At 39.1% G+C, this 23168-nt stretch overlaps 1 protein-coding gene across 1 annotated transcript in view; it reads left to right on the top strand.

Annotated features, from left to right (window-relative positions):
• Positions 1–16124, top strand: part of LOC136874345 (vacuolar protein sorting-associated protein 4B-like) — a 72064-nt gene extending 55940 nt beyond the window's left edge. The window contains exons 7-8 of the mRNA XM_068227761.1: positions 11130–11320; positions 16102–16124. Of these exons, the coding sequence (XP_068083862.1) occupies positions 11130–11320; positions 16102–16124 (214 nt within the window). The remainder of the gene's footprint in view (positions 1–11129; positions 11321–16101) is intronic.
• Positions 16125–23168: the final 7044 nt, after the last annotated feature.

Genomic DNA, 23168 nt, shown 5'->3' with positions numbered 1-23168 from the left:
TAAAAACTGCTGACTTTCTTGTCTCGGGGCCACTAGTATAACATCTAACTCAGTGTGTGGATATGTAGCAGGGGGTGGGAAGCACCTCTTTCTTCAAGCAGCAGCTCTTCTACAAGGTAATGGCCTTTTAACATCTTTATTTCTTGCTAGCTCAGCAGTGTAACTCTCGTGGAGGGTTCGAAACCTTTAACATGTAAACAACTAAACATGTAAATCCTTTTTCTTGCTAAACTTCTGTTTTCTTGAACTTTAAGTCGGGGATAGAGAGTGCTTTACCCTCTTGAGCTCCCTTTCATTTTGAAATGGAGGTGACTACGTTTTCATAACTGTTCTTCTCTTCTTTAATGTATTAAAGTTTTCTCATACGGGTCACCTCCCTAGCTTGGGATTAGCCCCTGTGTATCGGCCTAGAGCCATTTAGGTTTTAAAAAGTGTATTTGGAGTGCAAATTCATGCCTCCAGTCCTCTCTGTACTTTGGGCCAGTAACTTAACCTGATGTTTTATTTTCATTGCGAAGGCCCTGTAGGTTGGGTATTAAATACCCCTGTTTCTTTGTATGCCTTGAGGGCAGATAGAAGTGAAATTCGTTGTGGCCTTTTGATAGGCTTGAACTTTGAGAGCGGGTCTGCTCTCTCCTAAATTTGATTTCTGTGTGCCTCTAGGAGGCTTAACATTGTAATTTGGAGCAAGTGCTCCTTGGCATGATGGGGTTTTCTGCCCTTTTGTTCAATTTTGTACCTTGGTAAAGTTGGGCTAATAGCTCAAGGATTGTGATTGTGGGGCTCGAAGCCCAGACCTTGTAATAATCCCCTAACTCTTGTAATTTCTTTGTATCTGATTTCGGGCTTGTTGTTGACTTGTTAAGTTTTCATATTCTATGTTACCATAGTTAAGTTTTGAAAATATAACCTTTGTTGAAATTTTAATTCATCTTTCGAACTTGTAGTTAGACCCATTCCAGCCCGCACCTTCTTTCACCTCTGCTGATCCACCAAAACACGGTAACAAGTGGTAGCAGAGCATGGTTGAATGGGTCTCAATTTAGCCCCTTTTGACGGCTAAACATTGCTTTTGATTCGAACTCTAACAATTTTCTCCGTCGCTGGAATTTTTTTCGATTTTTCCAAATTTGTAAAGTTCTGTCATCATGCCCAGCCCTCGCTATGTCCTCCATCCCGGCTATTTGCGCAAGGAGGAATTAATCTATGAATTAACAATTAGAAATGTTCAATCTGGAGGCACGGTTGCGGCCGATACCTCGAAGCTTAAAGAGTCCCTTGATTTGCCTATTTCCATCCCCACTTTGGGAGAGAAAGAGATTGACGACGCTCTCCCCACGATCACTGATAATACTGTAGTTAGTTTTTTTGAAGAAAATGATCCTTCTCCAAATCAACTTAAACGTTTGCAAGCTAGATTATACCATTCTTCTAATAGAGTTAACGATCTGTTGTCTCTAAAGTTGAAGGACATTCAAGGGAAGGAGGCTAGTGCTCTTCTCGAAAACCTTTCCACATTGTCTAGTAAGGTTAGCCTATTGTTAACTGGGGCAGTCCCTCCCAAAACCGATCAATCCTCTATGGTAAACGTGGTTAGCGAGGAAGGCTCTTCTAAAGGAGAGGAAAGTAGGAAATCAGTAGAAGTGCAACAAACCTCGGCCCCATTAGACAATGAGTTTGAACGTCGTACCTCTTTGAATAATGCACCTTCTGAAACGGCTTCTCCGCCACTTAGGCCTCTACCTACTATGTCCCCTGGCTTCAGCAGTTTGCCCCATCCTTTAGCAATGTTGCTCTGAGGTATTTCTAAGTTTTCTGTTAACTCTACCAGTGACGTTATTTCATTCTTAAGATTTTTCGTTGAATTTCAGGATCTTGCACTTGTTTTTTCTCTTTCTCCGTGTCAAATCCTTCAAATTATTTACCCTTATTCCATTGGGGTTCTCTCAGACAAAATAGTTAGGGCAATTGCCGAACAATCAACTATTGAAGAGTTTCATGCACACCTTCTGGCTAATTTTATTCCGGCGCGAGCGAGGTCATCACTAATTCAGAAGTACTATTACCGTGTACAGCGGCTGGATGAAAATCTTGCCGACTTCATCCAAGACATCAAATTCTACACCAGGGTATTTGCTCTTCATTTTCCTGAAGACCAGATTGTACAGGCCATTGTGGAAGGCATTTCTCCATCATACAGGTCATACTTGTACTTTGTGTCGCGTCCTCAAACGTTTGCCGAATTAGAGGCTATGGCTGTCTCAGCGGAAGGAGTTAGATATGCCGACACCTTACGTGTCGCGAAAGAACCCCCTCCATCTTCTAGTAATTTTCGGCCTCCACCTCGCCGAACCGTAACTCCCCGCAAATGCTACGCTTGCGGGTCGCCTGACCATCTCCGGAACAAGTGTCCATTAATTAAATCTAGTAGGACAAATAATGGAGCAGGTTCATCCCAAGGCTGCTTTAAATGTGGTGCTTTCTCTCATATTGCCAAAAATTGCCCGAATTCGAATAGCACTCCCTCCTGCTCACATTCGGGTGTAACTTCCACCAACAATCATAAGTGACTAGTGGCTCCGGCTGAGTCGGCAGATTCATCTTTTCAAGACCCAGCCCAGGTTAAATCCGACGAAAATTCAGGGAAAAGTCAGAACTGTTCTACATTACCATTTGAATGTCCCAAAGAATGTCTTAGGATTGCGGCGGATTCACCCGCACCTGTCCCCTTTCTCAAAATTGAATTGAATAATGAGCCCGTAACTGCTTTTTTAGATTCAGGTAGTGTTTGTTCCATTATTTCGGCTGAATGGTATTCCAAATTAAAATCTGTGTGTAAACTTACTGATTATTGTTCGTCTTTGGTTCAATGCATTTCGGCAAACTTCTCTTCATTAGAAATTGTAGGCTTTTTGTATGCAAAAATTAGAATTGCCAAATTTACCTGGAAAATTAAACTGTTTGTGGCTAAGCACTTGTCTTGCCCCATTATTTTGGGAGCGGATTTCATGTCTTTTACTGGTCTAGTGCTCGACATTCAGAGCAAGTCATGCTCATTCAAATTTGCTTCTAATTGTAAAATTCCCTTATTGAAATGTAGTTCTGTGTCGTGTTCATCTGTTTCGCCTACCCAGGATGAGATGTTGTTAGACCTTAGACATCTCCCTGAGGAGCAGGTTGATAGTATTTGCAGGTTGTGTCAGTCGTTTCCAGAAGTTTTTTCTGATACTCTTGGTGTAACTGACCTTATCGAATACAAGATTGAGGTGACTGATTCGATTCCGGTCCGATTTCCACCTTATAGGCTGTCTCCACCCAAAATGAAGGCTTTGAAGGAAATCATAGATCAAATGTTGGAGGATGGTATAATTCGGCCCTCTAAGTCGGCGTATTCATCGCCTATTTTCCTTGTTCCGAAACCCCAAGGTGGCTTCAGGCCTGTGATTGATTATAAGGCTCTCAATCGGAAGGTGGTATTACAATCAGTGCCCCTTCCAGACCTTCACTCTTGTTTTTCATGGTTTCGTAAAGCTAAGTTCTTCACCATCTTAGATCTTAATCAGGCTTATAATCAGATACCTCTGGCTGAAGAATCTAAACATCTTACAGCGTTTGCCACGAATTGGAACTTGTATGAGTACAACCGTGTGCCTTTCGGGCTCCCCACGGGAGCAGCTGTGCTTGCGAGATTGCTGGATAGGGTCTTCTCCGACATCAAATTCGAGTACCTGTACCATTATCTTGATGATGTCGTCGTATTTTCTGAGATCTTTGAAGAACACCTTGATCATCTGAAAGAGGTCCTTAATCGTCTTCGTAAGGCAGGGTTAACAGTTAAGCTGTCCAAAGTCGCTTTTGCTAAGCCTTCTATGTCATTTCTAGGGCACGTTGTGTCGCCCGATGGTGTTGCTGTAGATCATTCTAGAACACAGGCCATCCGTGATTTCAAACCTCCCAAGGACATCAAAGGTATTGCTAGGTTCATTGGTATGGTGAATTTCTTCAGGAAATTTATTCCAAATTTCGCCAATAGAGCGGTGCCCTTGAACTTACTTCGTAGGAAAGGCATCAAATTTGAGTGGGGACCTTCTCAACAAGCCGCTTTTGAAGATCTCAAATTAGCTCTGTGTAATGCCCCTGTTCTTGCCATGCCTGATTTCTCGAAGAAATTCATTGTCCAAACCGACGCGTCATCGTCAGGGGTGCCAGCAGTCCTTCTTCAAGAGACTGAACTAGGGAGGCGACCTATCGCCTATGCATCTAGGACATTATCGGCTCAAGAATCCAAGTATTCCATCTATGAACTTGAGGGTTTGGCTGTCTTGTTTGCTCTAGAAAAGTTCTGCCTCTATCTGGAACATGTCAAGTTCGACTTGGAGACTGATAACCAAGCCTTAAGCTGGGTCTTAGCTAGGCCGCGTCGTACTGGTCGCATAGAATTTCTGTCTTCCAATTTGATGTCAGGCATATAAGAGGAACGGAAAATGTTGTGGCTGATGGTCTAAGCCGTATGTTTGCCAATGATATAGCGACACCTGAACAGGTTGATAGTTCTTCACCTCCCGAGTCCATACCTACTGAGGTTAATGCCATTCTAACTGATGCTCCCATGCTCTTTAGGGATATTGAAAAATATCAACGTGAAGATACGACGCTGGCCCCTATCATGGAAACCCTTTCTTCGGGGGAACATGTAGTCCCTTATGTATTGAGGAATGGTGTTTTATGTTGCCCGTCGGGGCATGATAAGAAGATGAAAGTTGTGGCTCCAGCTGTTCTCGTACCTATGATCTTCAAGTATTACCACGAGACCCCACTAGGGGGGGCATTTAGGCATCTTCAAAACCCGTGAAAAGATCCGTGAAATGTTCATCTGGAAGGGTATGGACAGTGAAATTCGTGAATTGGTAAAAGCTTGTAAAATTTGTTGGCTCAGTAAACCCACCATGTCCACTAAACAAGGGCTCTTGTCTTCCCAACAAGCATCGCGCCCCATGGAACGACTCTATATCGACTACGTCGGACCCTTCCCCCAGTCAAAGGGGAATGCAAATAAATTCATCCTTGTGTGTGTGGATGGTTTTACAAGATTTTCTTGGTTATTTCCGACTAAGCTGGCTACCGCTCAGTCCACCATTTCTTGTTTAAATTCTATTTTTGCTTCTTTTGGTCCATGTCAATATATTGTGTCTGATAATGCTAAAGCTTTCACATCCAATCTCTTTTGTAAATTCTGTTTTGATCCGTCCATCTCTCATGTGACTACTTCTGCTTACTATCCTCAACCATCTCTGGCTGAACGGGTCAATCGTAATCCGAGGTCAGCTCTTATTGCCTATCATCACGACGATCATTCCAGGTGGGATACATCCCTGCATTGGTTAGCCTTCGCTTTGAACTCGGCGGTTCACGAATCTCATAAATTCACCCCTGCTTTATTGATGTTCAAGTTTGTACCCAACACGCCGCTCTCTAACCTGTGGTCTCTTAGCGATATTCTTCCTGAGGCAATAAATCCAGATAATATTAGAGATCTTTGGAAGAAGGCCAAGGCCAATCTTAAAATTTCTCATGAAAAGGTTAGGGAAAGATATGATTGTGGACGGAGGCCCACCAACTTAAAATTAGGAGACCAAGTTATGATCAAGAATTTTGTTCCCACAGGCAAGCTTGCCCCCAGATTTCATGGGCCGGTGACATTGTTAGTGAGCAATCCAGCCACCGAGAGAATCTTTAGGGTTCACCTGTCCCAGGTGAAACCTGTGTAAATTACTTGCTCATTGAGTCTTTAACATCTTGTAAGAACCCCAAAAGGTTATATTTTTCTCTAAATCCTAGGCCTTCTGCCCCTTATAGTTTTACATTTCGTTTTTTTTTTTTTTTAATCTGCTCTGTATAAATATTGTGAAACCTTCTCTGAGGTTACTCTGCTGTCCTCTCCGTATGGCCATTACCAAGCTCCCGTCTCCTGCTAAACCACACCAGTGGCATTAAAATAAAAGTAATGAAATAAAAGTTTCCACGCCGCTGGCCCCTCAGCCTCAACTCCAAGACACTACCCTAAAACATTATATTCCAACAAAATTCTGCCGCAGAGATCTTAATGTTTCAGTGCCCCCGCAGCCGTGCGGTGCCGTACCGCCACTGAGGTGGGGTACGGGCCCACTCCACTCCAGTGAGGTCAACCAGTGTACGGCGAGCCGGAGTCCTCCTGCCGGCCAAGGCCGATGTGCGGCAGACCACCTGCAAACTGCTCGAGGACTGTAAACAATCGTCGCGTCTGCGGCATGCTTCACCACAACTACCCATCTCGTAGTAGCGGGAGAGAGGTATCTCAGGGTACTTGAGGGGTCTGAGCGGCCTCTACTGGACACAGGCAGCGGCGGCGAGTCTTGCCGTCAAAATTAATCAGCAGCTAATGTACTTCAACATTTACTTGAACACTCTATATCTGCAATTAATAAGTTTTTGGCTTCAAAATCAACATTTGGTGGACTAAAAAAAATTCCTTTCAAGAATTAAAGTTCTTTTTCTGAATTCAATACTACAAACATAGTGACCTTTCATCAAAATCTACTACAAAGAAACTCTAAAGCTGGACTTAAACTAGCTTCATCAAACCATTTAAGAAACCTTCGGCTACTGGAAAATTTTATTTTCTCTTCTAAATCCCTCTGCAACTAATTTCTATAATCAACTCCATCAACTTGGACTTGGTTTTGGAACAATTTTTTTTTCTCTGTGTCACCCCGTGGTAGGACTTTGGGGGGGGGGGGGGAGGTCTGTACCGGGCGGTACACCCCTACGCGACGCAAGTTCAAATCTTGCGCCAATTGAAACTTCTCTACTGGAGAAACCCGGAACTTTAGCCACTGAACTAACTCTACTAGTTATCAGAAGAGGTCACTGAGTGTTTTTGGTTTGCTTTTGTTTTTCATTGATCAAGAAGTGTGAACATTCTCTAACAGATGTCTCTACCAAAAAAACTATGGTAATACACTCTGGCGCAATGGAATGAACTCTCTTGAAGACATTTTGTATTCTTAAGTTTTGTCTTTACTAAATTTTTGTTCTTTTATTTTTTGGGTTGGCAATATTAATCCTTCTGTCCGCCAGTTTTGAACTCAGCCAATCCCGAATTTCTTTAATTAATTTTTGACCAATAGTGTCTTTCTTCTTCGATGTTGATGTATAACTTTTAGCGACCCAATAAAATTGAGGAGGTGTGTCTATTCAGTCTTGAAAGGTCTCGAATTTTCCACGAGGGTATAAAAACTGCTGACTTTCTTGTCTCGGGGCCACTAGTATAACATCTAACTCAGTGTGTGGATATGAAGCAGGGGGTGGGAAGCACCTCTTTCTTCAAGCAGCAGCTCTTCTACAAGGTAATGGCCTTTTAACATCTTTATTTCTTGCTAGCTCAGCAGTGTAACTCTCGGGGAGGGTTCGAAACCTTTAACATGTAAACAACTAAACATGTAAACCCTTTTTCTTGCTAAACTTCTGTTTTCTTGAACTTTAAGTCGGGGATAGAGAGTGCTTTACCCTCTTGAGCTCCCTTTCATTTTGAAATGGAGGTGACTACATTTTCATAACCGTTCTTCTCTTCTTTAATGTATTAAAGTTTTCTCATACGGATCACCTCCCTAGCTTGGGATTAACCCCTGTGTATCAGCCTAGAGCCATTTAGGTTTTAAAAAGTGTACTTGGAGTGCAAGTTCACGCCTCCAGTCCTCTCTGTACTTTGGGCCAGTAACTTAACCTGATGTTTTATTTTCATTGCGAAGGCCCTGTAGGTTGGGTATTAAATACCCCTGTTTCTTTGTGTGCCTTGAGGGCAGATAGAAGTGAAATTCGTTGTGGCCTTTGATAGGCTTGAACTTTGAGAGTGGGTCTGCTCTTTCCTAAATTTGATTTCTGTGTGCCTCTAGGAGGCTTAACATTGTAATTTGGAGCAAGTGTTCCTTGGCATGATGGGGTTTTCTGCCCCTTTGTTCGATTTTGTACCTTGGTAAAGTTGGGCTAATAGCTCAAGGACTGTGATTGTGGGGCTCGAAGCCCAGACCTTATAATAATCCCCTAACTCTTGTAATTTCTTTGTATCTGATTTCGGGCTTGTTGTTTACTTGTTAAGTTTTCAAATTCTATATTACCATTGTTAAGTTTTGAAAATATAACCTTTGTTGAAATTTTAATTCATCTTTCGAACTTGTAGTTAGACCCATTCCAGCCCGCACCTTCTTTCACCTCTGCTGATCCACCAAAACATGGTAATAATAATAATAATAATAATAATAATAATAATAATAATAATAATAATAATAATAATAATAATAATCAGGAACTCTCTTTCTGCTCTTACATGACTTAGCCATGTACCTTAAAATGTACCTGTTGCCCAGAGGCCACGGCATGGACGTGCATGTGATCGGACTTGGTAAGAATAAATGGCATGTCCTGTGTTTTGCTAGTGCACTTTCATCAGCAAGAAGTGTACCCACAGGACCACATTCTACCCCTTCGACCCCCATAGAAATAATCTTTCTACCTATTCTTTATCTCCTCTGGGTCCATTATTACATTTCCACTCTCTTCCTTCACTTGTTCTGTGTAGATTTTTTATCAATCCTTCAACATCCTTTTCCTGCCATTTAAATCCCTTTTCAACTCTAGTGTGAATCTCTCCTAACATTTTTTCTTTTCCTCATTTACCACTTTTTTTACATTTACTTTTAATTTCTTGATACTTAATCTTACTTCCTTCTTTCCTATCCCTATTCCATTGTTGTAATGTTTTCTTCTTTTGTTTTAACAACTTCCTCCACCACTCCATTCCACCAAGGTGTCCTCTTTTCCTTCACTCTCGCCAAAATTCTGCTACAAATCTTCTCTGCACAGCTTACAAATGTGTTTTTAAATTTGGTCCATTCTTCTTCTACACTTTCTATTTCTGATATAGAGATGTGCTGTTTTTTTCCTGCCGAAATTTCTTCTTAGTTCTTTTATCTTTTAATTTCCATACTTTTATTTTCTTCTGTCATTTCTTTTACTCTCACAATTTTAAATATTTTCAATTTTGCTACCACTACTCTGTGGTTTCCATCAAATGCCTCACCTGGTAGTGCTGTTACATACATGAATTGTTTATGACTTATTTTCTCAGCCAAAAAATAATCAATAACTGCTTTTGTCCTTCATCTCAGCCATATCTAGTGATCTTTCTACTATTCTTCTTTCTAAACCGAGTGTTACGCACAATAAATCCTTTTCTCTCACAAAAATCAATCAGCTTATTTCCCTCGCTGTTTCTTTCTCCATATCCAAATGGACCAATCACTTGTTCCTTACCAATTCTGTCATTTCCAACCTTCGCGTTGAGGTCTCCCATGACTATCACATCCACATCGGTGATTACTTCCTCGAGTCTCTCCAAGAAGTCCTCTATATATTTCCTCACCATTTCCATTTTGGGATGCATAAACTTGGATGAAATTTTTCACTCCTTCTTCCATACTCTGTTGTACTCTGATTATTCTATCACCAAAGTAGGCCTAGTCTATCCTGTCCACATTTTCATTCAGAATTTCGTTAACAATCACTCCTACTCCATTCTTTGCCTCACCTCCTCCACTCCGCTATAAGGTATGCAATATACTCGTACTCTTCACTCATTTTCCCCTCACCGGGTGAGTTGGCCGTGCGGTTAGGGGCGCGCAGCTGTGAGCTTGCATCCGGGAGATAGTGGGTTCGAACCCCACTGACAGCAGACCTGAAGATGGTTTTCAGTGGTTTCCCATTTTCACGCCAGGCAAATGCTGGGGCTGTACCTTAAATAAGGCCATGGCCACTTCCTTCCCACTCCTAGCCCTTTTCTGTTCCATCGTCGCCATAAGACCTGTCTGTGTCGGTGAAACATAAAGCAAATAGCAAAGCATTTTCCCCTCCACTTGACCTCACTCAGTCCCAACATTGTAGCATTCTCTTTCTCCATAAAATCAATCAACTCTTCTGATTTTTCTGCCAGGGTCATAACATTTATTATTCTCACCTTCATAATATTACTTGCTGGCTGCTGATTTATCACAGCTCCCCTGAAACAAGAACTGCATGCCACTTTTAGCTTTTTTGAGGCTGATAATTACCACCACTCATTTTAGGCTATTGTTATTATGATGGGGTCGCCACTCCCAAAGGCATTTTAGAGGTACTGTCAGCAATTATTCAGGCGGCCCCTTACATGGGGAACAGACGCCCTTGCAGCCTCCCCTAACATTGGAAACAAACGCTGGTGATGAATAGTGTGAATAATGTACTCATACTATTCCCCGAGTACTGGGCTGCATCTTCAGCAATCTCCACCATTCCGAAAACGATCTGAGTACTTTGCACATATTACCAGATAAAAACATTGTAAAGTCCTCCAAGACCATTTTGAAAATTATTGAGCCAATGGTTGCAGGCAATTTAAACCCCTTCATTTGTAAATGTTCATCTGTGAAGTTTCAGTAAAGTTGTAATTTAACTGGATTTACAGTATTTATTTAAACTTCTTTTGCTTCTCCTGTACATTCGACAATTTGAAGTTACTTGGAGCCGTCAATATTTTAAAAGCTTTGTTGAAAGTTGTGGAAATACCTCGCTCTTAGTCTCGATGTTAAATATATATGTATTTGAAGTAGGCATTCACATAAAGCAGAGATAAATTCTCAAATCGTGACTTTTTTTTTTTTTTTTTTTTTTTTTTACAAGTTGCTTTACTCATATTCATATTCAATTTCATATTATTCCACATTGAAGGACAAGATAATGTAAAACAAGAGGTAAAAGGTTTCTCATTCAGTACTATTTATTGTAAGCTAAAAAGAAGTTACTGTATTTGAAACTAGTTTCAGTTTTGCTACAGAGAATTTTACTGTAAATTGTATAATGCTGATTTTAGGAAAATGTCTTTTTTTTCTTTTTAATTTAAAATTTAGTGCTTGATAATAATGCATTTTTGTATATCATTTGCCACCGAGGTAGACCCCTCAATGGCATATAGGGTGATTTTGATTTAATTTGATTTGATCACATTATCAGTTTAATTGTTAATAGTAATACACTCAATTTTTGGTCTTGTTGTAATATAGAAGTGCAAGATACCAAATCCTTACTCTCCACTCCAAGGGTGTTGAGACTAACATGAGCGATGCAGATTGGCAACTCCTGTTGGATCGCACAGAAGGGTATTCAGGTTCTGACCTCGCCAACCTCGCTCTTAGTGCTCTTATGGAGCCTGTTCGAGAAATAGATAACTCTACACATTGGAACTTCACACCCAGTAAGTGTTTACATATTTTTAAATGTTTTACTGCATAGGATGATTTAGAAATGATTGCATGAAATGTAGGGAGTGAAATTTAAATTCTAACAGGAACAAAAGAAGATTGGGCAAACTAATGGATTGTATGTGAAGTATGTACAAATGTTATATTGTGAGCTGCTCGACTAAGCAGTGTGCCAATATAGTTGGTCCATTATTGGACATTATAAATTTTCCAGCTAACTCATTCCTGGTTTCCAGCGTTTTGCCCCAGTGTGCTAAGTTGGGCTTCAAGCTGTTAGTGGAGAGATGGCATAAAATAACATTGGTAGACAAGTAAGCTCGAGTGGAGGTTTTAAAGATAGGAAATATCATAATATGAACATAAAGTTGGCATTCAAGAGGACAAATCGGGAGCAAATACTAATTTACAGGAAGAGGGATTAGGGATTGGATTATGAAAGGAAATGTTTGATATTGTACCGGGAAAATACGAAGAATAAGGGATAAGGGCATGAAGGTCAACAAAGGGGTGAAAGGTCCTTATGGAGCAGGTACAGGGAGAGGTATACGCTGATCAAAATAATAGTTGATTTTTAAAGAAAAAAGTTATTCCTTGAGTGTGATTTGACTTTCCCTATTCTTTACTTGATCAGGAAAAATTCTTATTCTTAATAAACGGATTCACTTTCATCTTGAAGTAACTATCAAATCAATTATAATGAATGTTCGTCATTCCAAAATAAATTTTTTTTCAAAGCTTTTTTTTTTCTTCAAAATTTCTTGAAGTTCTTTCTTGAACTAATTTGAAACAAAAGAAAATTGTTTAATTCAAATTAAGTTTCTTTCACTCGAAATATGGAAATTTTTCGTAAAGTCTTTCTAAAAATCTAACACTTGAAATTGTAAAAGTCTCTTCTAGAGTTTCTTTAAATGTTTAACACTTACAACTTCACAAAATATTGCAAAATAATTCATTTTGTACAAAGTTCAGTCTTATTGTTTTCTCTACGAATTGAAGTTTGATAATACTGTTGGAATATGTACTACAATTCTCAGTAAGAGTCATTAAATTGTTTGTTGAACTGTTATCAAGAGTCATTGATTCTAATATTCCACCAATGGAAAGTTAGTTTTGTGGAATTTAAAAAGAGTCTGAAAAACACTCATATCACCTGTAATCTAGAACTCAGGACTGGATTGTAAAGATATGCGGTTCAGCGAACCACATGTTAAGCTCCTTGGCAGCCAGTGTCGTGATGTCATCACCCATCCACGTCCAACTCCCTCGTTGAGACCACGTCCCATGTCCCTCACTGAAACCACGTCTCCAATCCCAGGTTGACAGGTAGATATGATTATAATAGGCACTCGTCAGGTTTTAACGCATTTTTGTTGGATTTAAAAACACAAAAAAGTTCAACTGACTAGTAATGATTATTAAGTGTCCTATCTAACCTATTACAGATTTTTATGAATCAGGTGACGAACACAGTATCATGTTAAGTGCACACATACAACGTCTGGCAGTAAATTGTTAATGATCACTGAGAACATTTATAAGTGTCTTCAAATGTAAATCACAGTTTATTCAGAATGACGAAATGTTATATTTCATGAAATTTTACAAGAATTGTCACACGAAGATCGCAGTCTATTCAAAATGATGAAATGTTATATCTCGTGAAAGTTTATAGGTATTGATTGCGGTAGAGTAGAATAAAATACAACTTCAGCACTCGCGATGAAAATTAAATATGCCGATGGTTCAAAATTGTCATTACATGTGTCTTTTAAAGCACTATTATGAGATAGTCTGTTTCAGAAACAAACTCACAAGAAAAATGTCCTTAATTTGCACACGTTCATCCACTGTAAATGTTTTAAGTTATTCTGTCTCGAAGAAAATCACAAGTTATTCTGCCTCAAAGAATATTACAAGTTTCAAACAGTCAGGTTCACTCGAGCTAAAGTCAAAGATGTAAAGTAAATTATTATCACAGCACTGTTAAATACTTTTAAAATGGTAAGATTTACCAAGTCTTGAAAATTTTCTAAGTCCAACACTGATTTCATTGGACTATAAGTTTGAAGATAATTGATGCATAGTACCGCCACGCAATAACTAAGTTTGATTCTCGACGTGCATATCCGCATTCTACAGCATGCTTACGCGACTGCTGTGAGTTGAGAGCTGTCTTACCAGGGTAAATGCCTGCTCTTTTATACTGGGTAGCTGCATGAGCTTTCCTCCCCTTCTGATAAAATTGCATTTCTTTACACTGGAATAACTTTTAACTACATGGGCCAATTTTAATGAAATCATGGGCTACAAGATGGTGTAGGTCATTATTTGATATCCCCATGGGATAAAAAGTTAGTAAAAACTCTTCTCGTATGTTCTAGAGCTATCATGCATTGTTCACATGATCATTACGTCAGTCTCCAACATGGAAGTTCTGACATAGATAGCTCGCTGTTTGGCTGCCTGAGCTGTGCCATTGCAGTGCCTTGCATGCTAGGCCATATCGTTGCAGCTAATTGACAAAACAAACTAATGTTCCAGGCCATTAATGGTTCCTGGTACAATATATTTCCATGTTCTTTGAAATCATTGAAGAAAAGACTAGGTGAACAATTGATAGGGAATTTGCCAGCTAAACTTCTCCTTCTTCCTGATATGTTTTTGCTTATGCAGGTCATTCACAGAGCCTCTTCCAATCTTCTCTTTTTTCCCACATTCTATCATTCATCACTGTCTGTCACTGTAGTCCTCTTCGATTTATGTCATCCTCCACCTGATCCCTCCATCTTGTTCATGGTCTTCCAATTGGCCTTCTTCCAGAATCTGTCCATTCCAGAGCTCTTCTTGGTAATCTTTCTTGTCCCATTCTTTTGACGTGGCCGAACCATTTCAGCCTATTTCTCTCCATAGTTTCTTTTTGAGGATTGATTTGTAGCGTGTTGCGTATGGTTTCATTTCGTATCTTGACCCTCCTTGTTTTACCCAAGATCACTCACAGAAAGTGCATCTCTGTCGCTTGTAATCTACTCAGATATTTTTTTCTCCAAGTCCAACATTCTGATCCATAGGTCAATATTGGCAAATAATATGATTTATATATCATGATTTTTGCTTTGGTAGGTACTTTCCAATTTCTATTTATGTCTGAAACACAGTAATAAAATTTTGAGCAATTTCCTATCCTCTCCAAAATTTCATCCTTGAAGTTTCCTTTCCCAGTTAGCTTACTTCCTGAGTATTTAATAATAATAATGTTATTTGTTTTATGTCCCACTAACTACTCTTTTACGGTTTTCGGAGACGCCGAGGTGCCAGAATTTAGTCCCGCGGGAGTTCTTTTACGTGCCAGTAAATCTACCGACACGAGGCTGACGTATTCCTGGGTATTTAAAAGCATCTACTTCTTTAAGAATTTTTCCATTACACTGAACATCCTTTGTTTCTTTGTTTTCTCTACTGATTTTCATTACCTCACTTTTTGTTAAATTTATTTCCATGAATGCTTCTTCAATTGCCTTCTCCCAGGTATTTAGTTGTTCTTCCAATTTTTGTTCATTTTCTTCCCATATTACATCATCTGCATATGCTATGACTTTCATATCATTTGCTTTTGACCCTTGGCAAACTTTCCTCATAATGTTATCCATCACTATATTAAAGAGCACTGGTGAAAGTACACTTCCTTGTCAAACTCCTCTGTCTGTTCTAAACCATTCTGATTTTTTACCATCTATTGTTACACAGTTTAGACATTTGTTATACATGTTTCTAATTCTGAATTGCATTTCTCTTGACATTTCCATTCTTTTCAGCCCTTGCCATATCTCTTCTCTTCTAACTGTGTCATAAACTTTTGTATATCTATGAATGCAACTGTGATGTCTTTCCCAAATTCCCATTTCTTTTATACTATTTGTCTAGCTGTAAATATGGCATCAATAGTTGATCTTCCAGGTCTAAATCCTTGTTGTTCTTCTCTTAATTGTGAATCTATCTTGTTCTTGATTTTTTTTTAAGATTATATTTTCGTAAATCTTCATGCAATGACACAGTAATGCTATTCCTCTGCAGTTCTCACAAAGTGCCTTATTACCTTTTTTTAAAAATAGGTACAATAATTTCCCTTGTCCAATCATCAGGAATCTCTCTGTCAGTCCATACTGTCTTCATTATTCTATACAGCCACTGCATTTCAATAGGTACTGCAGCTTTAATCATTTCTACTGTGATGTCATCTATTCCAGGAGCTTTGCCATTTTTCATTTCTAATACAGCTTTTTCTACATCCAACATTTGTAGCTCTTCTCTTCCTATTTCATCTGATTGTTTATTTGTCCCTTCCACTGTAATGGCGATATTTATTTTATTTTCATCTACAGTATTTCCTTGGGTTTATTTATTTCATTTTGTCCTTCATATACATTTTGGAAGTATTCTTTCCATACTTTCAAAACTTCTTTTTCTTCCCACACAGGTTTTCCATCTTTGTCGATGACTTTTGATGTATTTTCTTTTTGCTTCCTTCTGTTACCTAATATGCGATATAATATTTTCTTGTCATTCTTTTGTAAATTTTTCCCAGGACATCCTTTTAGCTAATGCTGTAATTTTTCTTGCTGCTCTGCTTAGTCATTTCCATTTGTCTCTATTATGTTCTGTTCTGTTTCTGAACCATTCTTTCCACGCATTATTCTTCTTCTTGACTGCATCTGCAATTCTCTCATTCCACCATGGAGTTTCTTTGTGTCTGACTTTTGTTGATGTCCTTCCACAGGTTTCTTCTGCTGCTTTAACTAAAGCCTGTTTGAACCTTTTCCATTCTTCCTCAACATCCTCTCATCTTTAAGAAGTTGAGTTTAAATCTTTTCCCTATACCCATATCTCTTTGATTTCTCTTAGTTTCAAGCATTTGATTTTTACCTGTCTTTTCCCCCCCATATTTACCCCTTCTGAATTTCATCAATGTCCCCACCAGTAGTCTGTGGTCACAGTCAAGATTAATGCTTGGTGTCATTTTCACGTCTGTCGAGCACCTTCTGATTTCTTTCCGTTATTATTATTATTTATGGATTTCTGTTGCAAGTTCCAACTGTATCTGATAAACTTGTGACTATCTCTTTTCTTATACCATCCATTACCAATGATCCATTTATTTCTCAGACAGATGTCTAATAACATTTTCCCTTCATAATTTCTGTGATCTTCTCCGTAGCTTCCTATAATTGTTTCATATCCTCCTCTTATCATTCCCAACTCTAGCTTTGAAGTCTCCTATAATCACAGTCTCGTTAGATGTTACAGCATCCTCCAGTTTAGTGATGAACTTTTCCTTTTCATCTATTTCACAACCTATCTGAGGAGCATGAACCTGGATTATATCCAGGATATTTCCTTCCATCATTAACTGAACGTTAATTATTCTGTTCCAAACATAATCCACATTGAGGACTTTGTTGGCCAGTTCTCTAGCCACTATTATTGCAACACCATTTCTTCTTTTGTCTCTTCCTGGCCACCACATTTTATATCCCTTCTCCAGTACCTAAATACCACTCCCTTTTTTTCTTATTTCACTTAGTCCCATTATCTGTATGTTTATCTCTGTCATTATCCATGTGATTTCTTGAATTCTTGCATCCTTTTCTAAGGATACTACATTAATAGTCCCAATTCTTATATTTTTCTTTGAACAGATTTGACTATTATTGGAGCCATTTTGGCTGTCATACCTGACAGATCTGCACAAAGACTTTTGTCACTTTTGGTATTGATTTTACATTTAATCTGAGGCTTGTTTAATTGTTGAAAGTGATATAATACGCTACCACTGGCTTACTAGGCCTATCATGGATCTTTGCAATAATATTTTGTTATGCACTTGCTGGTCGGTGTCTGACATGCATTTCCTCATGTCAGTAAGGTTTATGGTTTACCCACCAATACTCGGAAGGCTAATTGCAGTAGTTACCCACTGAGCGATGGGGTCGCCACATCCCTACGCCAGTGCCAGCTGAGCAACAGTCCTAAACACAAATCGGTGACAATTGTTTGAGTGATTACTGTAATTTGACATATCACTCGACAAGACAATAACACAGTACCCACTCAACTGTCACTTGGCACTAACGACTCAACTACAGCCACCTGTTCACAGCAAGTCTGCTTTTATATAGCTGATAATGAAGTTCTAGTGCACCCAAGAATAGGAACCTACTACGGTAGTTTTTCCTTTTAAAAAATCTGCATAGATACCAGACAAGAAACATAACAGAAGTAGAGGCCATCACATGTCCTCAGGCCAGCCAGGAGCTCTCCGGCCTGACTCTCATCCCTTCCAGGAAATACCAAACAGGTCCTAAAGAGGGCTGACAGTTGCACGACAACATAACAATTATTTTAATAAGGAACCAATTTCAGAACAATATCTACTGTAAGTGTGTGAGGAAGAACATAGTGGATATGAGTATAAACATACTATTCAATGGTTGATATTAACATTAATAGTCTGAACCCCACTGTCAGCAGCCCTGAAGATGGTTTTTCATGGTTTTTCCATTTTTACCATGCAAAAGCTTTTTTTCCTTTTTTTGCTAGTTGCTTTACGTCGCACCCACACAGAGAGGTCTTATGGTGACGATTGGACAGGAAAAGGCTAGGAGTGGGAAGGAAGCGGCCGTGGCCTTAATTAAGGTACGGCCCCAGCATTTGCCTGGTGTGAAAATGGGAAACAATGGAAAACCATCTTCAGGGCTGCCGACAGTGGGGTTCGAACCTACTATCTCCCGAATACTGGATACTGGCCGCACTTAAGCAACTGCAGCTATCGAGCTCGGTACACAAAAGCTGGGCTGTACCTTAATTAAGGCCATGGCCGCTTCTTTCCCACTCCTGCCCCTTTCGTGTCCCATCATCGCCTTAAGACCTGTCTGTGTCGGTGAGACTTAAAGCAAGCTGTAGAAATTGTTAGCATTAACATTCACATATATCTGTGAAAGCTGGTGGCCATATAGTGGATGAGTCAGAGTGATTATCACTTTTATCTACCCTTTCCAATGAGTTGGGTGTACAGTTTGGGTAACATGGCTGTGATCTTGCATTCAGAAGGATGTTGCACGTAAACTCTGGGAAAGCATTCATTCTGATTATATTAGACATGTTTACAAAGTTACCAATTGGTTTGATAGAAGGCAGTTCAGGTTTAGGAAAGTTTATTCCAGTAACGGTCAGTTTGTAAGACTCCAACAATATATAGAAGATATTTTAAATTCAGGACGTCAAATGAACTGTATCGCTATTGACCTATCCACAGCAGGGTAGATTATGGGAGACTACTGACAAAAATGAGGACTACTGGACTAGATAAAAGAGTAACTGAATTGGTGGTTAAATATATAGTCCAGGCACTAGAGACCACAGAAGATCCTTACCTGAAAAATTCATGTAGGTCTAGAAATAGGCTTACTTTCTGTTTATTGGATGGGTTGCTGAATCAAAATTTTTAACTTCCCACCAAAAATCCCTCCTGCAGCCTCCTGAAGTTTAGAAATGCCCAGAAAAGTTTCTTTTTCAATTTTTTTGTGTTTTTGAGGGAGAATACCGAGGAATACAGAAAGTAAAAAAAATTTGCAACATAATAGGTCCTATGACATTTTGACATAGGACGAACGGGGGTCATGTGCTCCGCTTAACCACTCGTGTCATTTATATTTGGTCTCCTGTCTCCATCCTCCAGTTTTTCTTCAAAATTCCTTTCCCAGCCCCTATCCAAAACCCTCATTCTTCCTCATTTTCAACATCTGGAAGTCCATAACCCTCCCTCTTCCTAAAAAGGAAATAAAAAAAAGTAAGAGGATGAAGAGGGAGAGCACTTTCCATTTTAAAACCTTGGAAACAGGACATTTTTTTCAGTCAAACTTAATGGTTGAAATTTTGAAATTAATGATAAAAACCAAAAAGATACATGCATGCAATAAACACAACATTGCCTCTTTGCCCCCCTTCCTTCCCCCCCCCCCTCCCTAAAGTTGCTGCTGAGCAACACTAATTCAGGATGTACCATCAAGTACAACTTGGCAAGGAAATGTTATAGAACCAGAAAAATGGGGCTGGAAAAAAAAACTTTTCCAGACTTTTCCAGACAACCTTGAAACCTCCCACTCTACTAAAAAGTTAATAGAATCCCTATATTAAAACATGCCAGGGAATGGCATTATCCTAACCTTCACATTCTAGGATACTCAAGTATATGTTTTTCCATCGACCACTTGGTGTTTCTAGAGTTACATGTTTATGATGTAATAGCCTACCTTATGGGTTCCCCAGCATGCCAGCCACCGGAAGCGAGGTGCAAACCTCTACTGATGATCAGAACAAGACAGTTTTTGCAGGCAATTGCAAGGCTCTTTATTATAGCAAACTGGCGACTGACTGGGTGCAGAGAAAATAGTAGTGGCAACATTAAGCAGAGAAATTAAAGAGGAGCCATCTCCTAACCATTACAATATTTTCTTAAAAGAAAGATTATAACACAGGCGTGTAGGTGGCAACCCAAACAGGAAAGCAATACTTATAGGTAGGCTACAGAACTGCTAACTTGAAAAAGTCCAGTGTTTTTCCACTAGATGACACTAATGCTGGATGATTAAAGTGCTGCCTAACTCTAGGGAGAAGCCCTATTCATGCCACAGTTTTATCAACTGATTGATCAATGCAATAATTTGATCAATCAGTCGGCTTTATAAACAGGCCTTGAAAGAAATTACATCTTTGTCACTCATGAACTATTTCAGCTTGACTGGTAAATATATCTGTATGTTTCAGACTTGGGTGAAACCCATGTAGCTACATTTGACAGATCTGATAGTGGTGAAGCTATTAGTTAATTAATGGGTAGGCAGGAAATCTTACCTTAAAGTTTGTTGTAGAGTAGTTCCGAATGTCGAGTTATCTTGGTTGCAAAATGCTCAATCACTCGGTCCTTCAATACTTGATCACTCATCAATATTTCTTCACAAGCATTTTCTCGATAGAAATGGTACTAAGACTGTCGAGTCTTTCATTGTTCATTAAATTATGCAAGTATGTTTTTATCCTCTTCAGAGTGCTCAAACTCCCTTCAGTGGTCACAGGAAATGTTTATATTAAAGGAATCAATTTTGACATTTCCACATACACTGGTTCAAGGTTTTAGAGGACAAATGTTTTTCTATATCGGAATAAATGTTAATCAGTTCACTTTCTAGTCTTTCCCTATTAAAAAAGCAGTAAATGTTCATATGAATGTTCAGTTTAATAGCAGGGAAGCTCTCTTTGCAAACTATGAACCGAGTTGGATCCAACAACTCAAACTGGATGCTTTCAAAATCGCCAAACCGTATTTCCATTTGCATAATTAAGATGTCAAGAACTTCATATGTTAACATTTTGAGCTTTTTGAATGTCCTGTCGTCTACATTCATCTCGTTATTTATTTTGCAACATTTTACAATGCAAGATGATACTGTATTTTCTGGTTGCGGGACCCTGTGGATACCAGTGGTTTTTCTAATTTCAGTATTGCACAGAATTACATCAGATGTGCTTTTATGTTGCAGTAGAGCAACAAGAAGGTCTCTATAAAACAAAATTTCTCTATAGAGACAGAGAAAATAAATGAATTGGGCCTTCTTGAGTATGTTAAGCAACCCTACAGCAGAATTTTACGACTCACTGTCCCAACTCTCATCATTCTCTACAATGTCTTCAAAAACCTGTCTTAGATCATCATAGTGTGAACATATTGTGTGGACTGCTCTCGAATGAAGGCTCCAACGGGTAGTGCATGCTTGTGGAAGTCTGAATCCTTTGGATTCCAGAAGATGAGCTCATTTTGAGGATCTACTAAAAATGAATGAAATACTGTCAGATTCTGAATGAAGAGCCTGACTGATATTATTGTCTCGTTTTACACAACTAACAGTCCATGTCTGAATTGTCACAAATACAGCCAATAATGCATGGATTGTCTACTAATTCAGAAGAAAAACACTCACTTAACAATAGGATACTTCATTGTCACCTTCGCGCGGGGAGTTACTACGCTCACAAATAGCAAGGAGGCTTGCCTCTCTGGGGTCTAGACCTCGTGGGGAGAGGAGTGCGGGCAGAAAACCAAACCTTCCTCCACCACCCTGCGCCATTCACAAGCTGACGGAAGGGAAATAAAACAAAAAGTCCTGGGTGAGACAAGTTAGAGACTGCCTCCCTATCAGAACAAGTAGTCTCCTGTTGCCATCTAGCGGGGCAATCAGCGAAGCTCATCATCTGCTGTCATGACGTAGCACATATCAAAAAGAGATTATTGTTGATTTAAAACAATAACAACAGCAACTACATTTGTTACAATATTTTTTTTGTTTAATCGTATTTCTTAGGGTAGGCATTGCCTCAAATGACTCCAAGTAGTTTCGCCACTGGTAGTGATCAAACAGACATAGAATGAACCTGGGACCTTGGCTGTAGTCAAGTGGAAAAGAGGAAGTTAAATGTATTCCAAAAAACAGACTCAGATGAGTCTTTTATTTTTCAATACTGTTTCTTTTCTTTCTTTTCAAAAACTTTTCATTAGGAGGGGGAAGTTTATTTTTTTCCAGTCTGTCACATGAAAATATGTTTTTGTCATATGTTCCAAATATTAAGAGAAAACGTTTTCAGTGTTCCTGAAAATAGAGGTCCTGACCTGTACAAATGGAATAAATAACACAAACAATAGCCAGGCTGAGTAGCTCAGACAGTAGTGTGCTGGCCGTCTGAGCCCAACTTGGCAGGTTCAAATATGTCAGCCTCATGTCTGTAGATTCACTGGCACATAAAAGAACTCCTGGGGGACAACATTCTGACACCTCGGCATTAGGGTGTCCCTCATTTTGCAGAAATAAAAAAAAATTATGGTATTTTTTGGGGCTCATCCCCTAAATATTTTCCGTTGGGTCAGATTTATTAAAAAACAAAATTTAATTTCAATAGGCCGATATTAACCCATGCTGACTTGAGCACAAAATTTGATTGTTAGGAATTGTAGGTTTTGTAGTTTTAAGTCGGTGGAAAAGCTATTGACACATGTTTAATATCTAATTTTATATTACAATTTAAAACATTTTCACTGTATTTTTTTTTTTGTCGCACCGACACAGATAGGTCTCATTGCAAGTTATAAATCTATATATATAAAATAAGAGTTTTGTCTGTACATTGCTCAGACTTTGAAAAGAATGGTATTTCTGTATCGGTCATGTCCACAGTAACAAGAAAATGCATTTTTTACTTTTCCGTAATTTCTGTCTGTCTGTCTGTCTGTCTGTCTGTCTGTCTGTCTGTCTGTCTGTCTGTCTGTCTGTCTGTCTGTCTGTCTGTCTGTCTGTCTGTCTGTCTGTCTGTCTGTCTGTCTGTCTGTCTGTCTGTCTGTCTGTCTGTCTGTCTTGTCTGTATGTGTGTATGTACACACATCACGAGAAAACGGCTGAAGTGAATTTAATGAAAATCGGAATGTAAAGTTGGGTGATGAACCGCTACAATCTAGGCTATAAATTATTTTAATCACGCTGAGTGAAATGGTAGTTTAGGGGAAGGCCTGAAATTTAATTCTCAAATATTTATGTTATTTGTGGTCGTGTCTTAATGAAAATCGCTAGACAAAGATGGGAAATAATTCGCTTCCATATAGGCTATACACGCTGAGCAAAATGGTATTTTAGGGGAAGGCCTAAAATTTAATTGTCTAATATTTATTTTATTAGTGGTCGTATCTTCACGAAAATTGGTATGAAAAGTCGGAAAATAGGTCGCTATAATCTAGGCTATCAA

This window comes from Anabrus simplex, chromosome 5 (genome assembly GCF_040414725.1).
Source record: "Anabrus simplex isolate iqAnaSimp1 chromosome 5, ASM4041472v1, whole genome shotgun sequence".
Taxonomy (NCBI): domain Eukaryota; kingdom Metazoa; phylum Arthropoda; class Insecta; order Orthoptera; family Tettigoniidae; genus Anabrus; species Anabrus simplex.
Note: the sequence above shows the minus strand (reverse complement) of the source record. Positions and strands in the feature narration are given on the sequence as shown.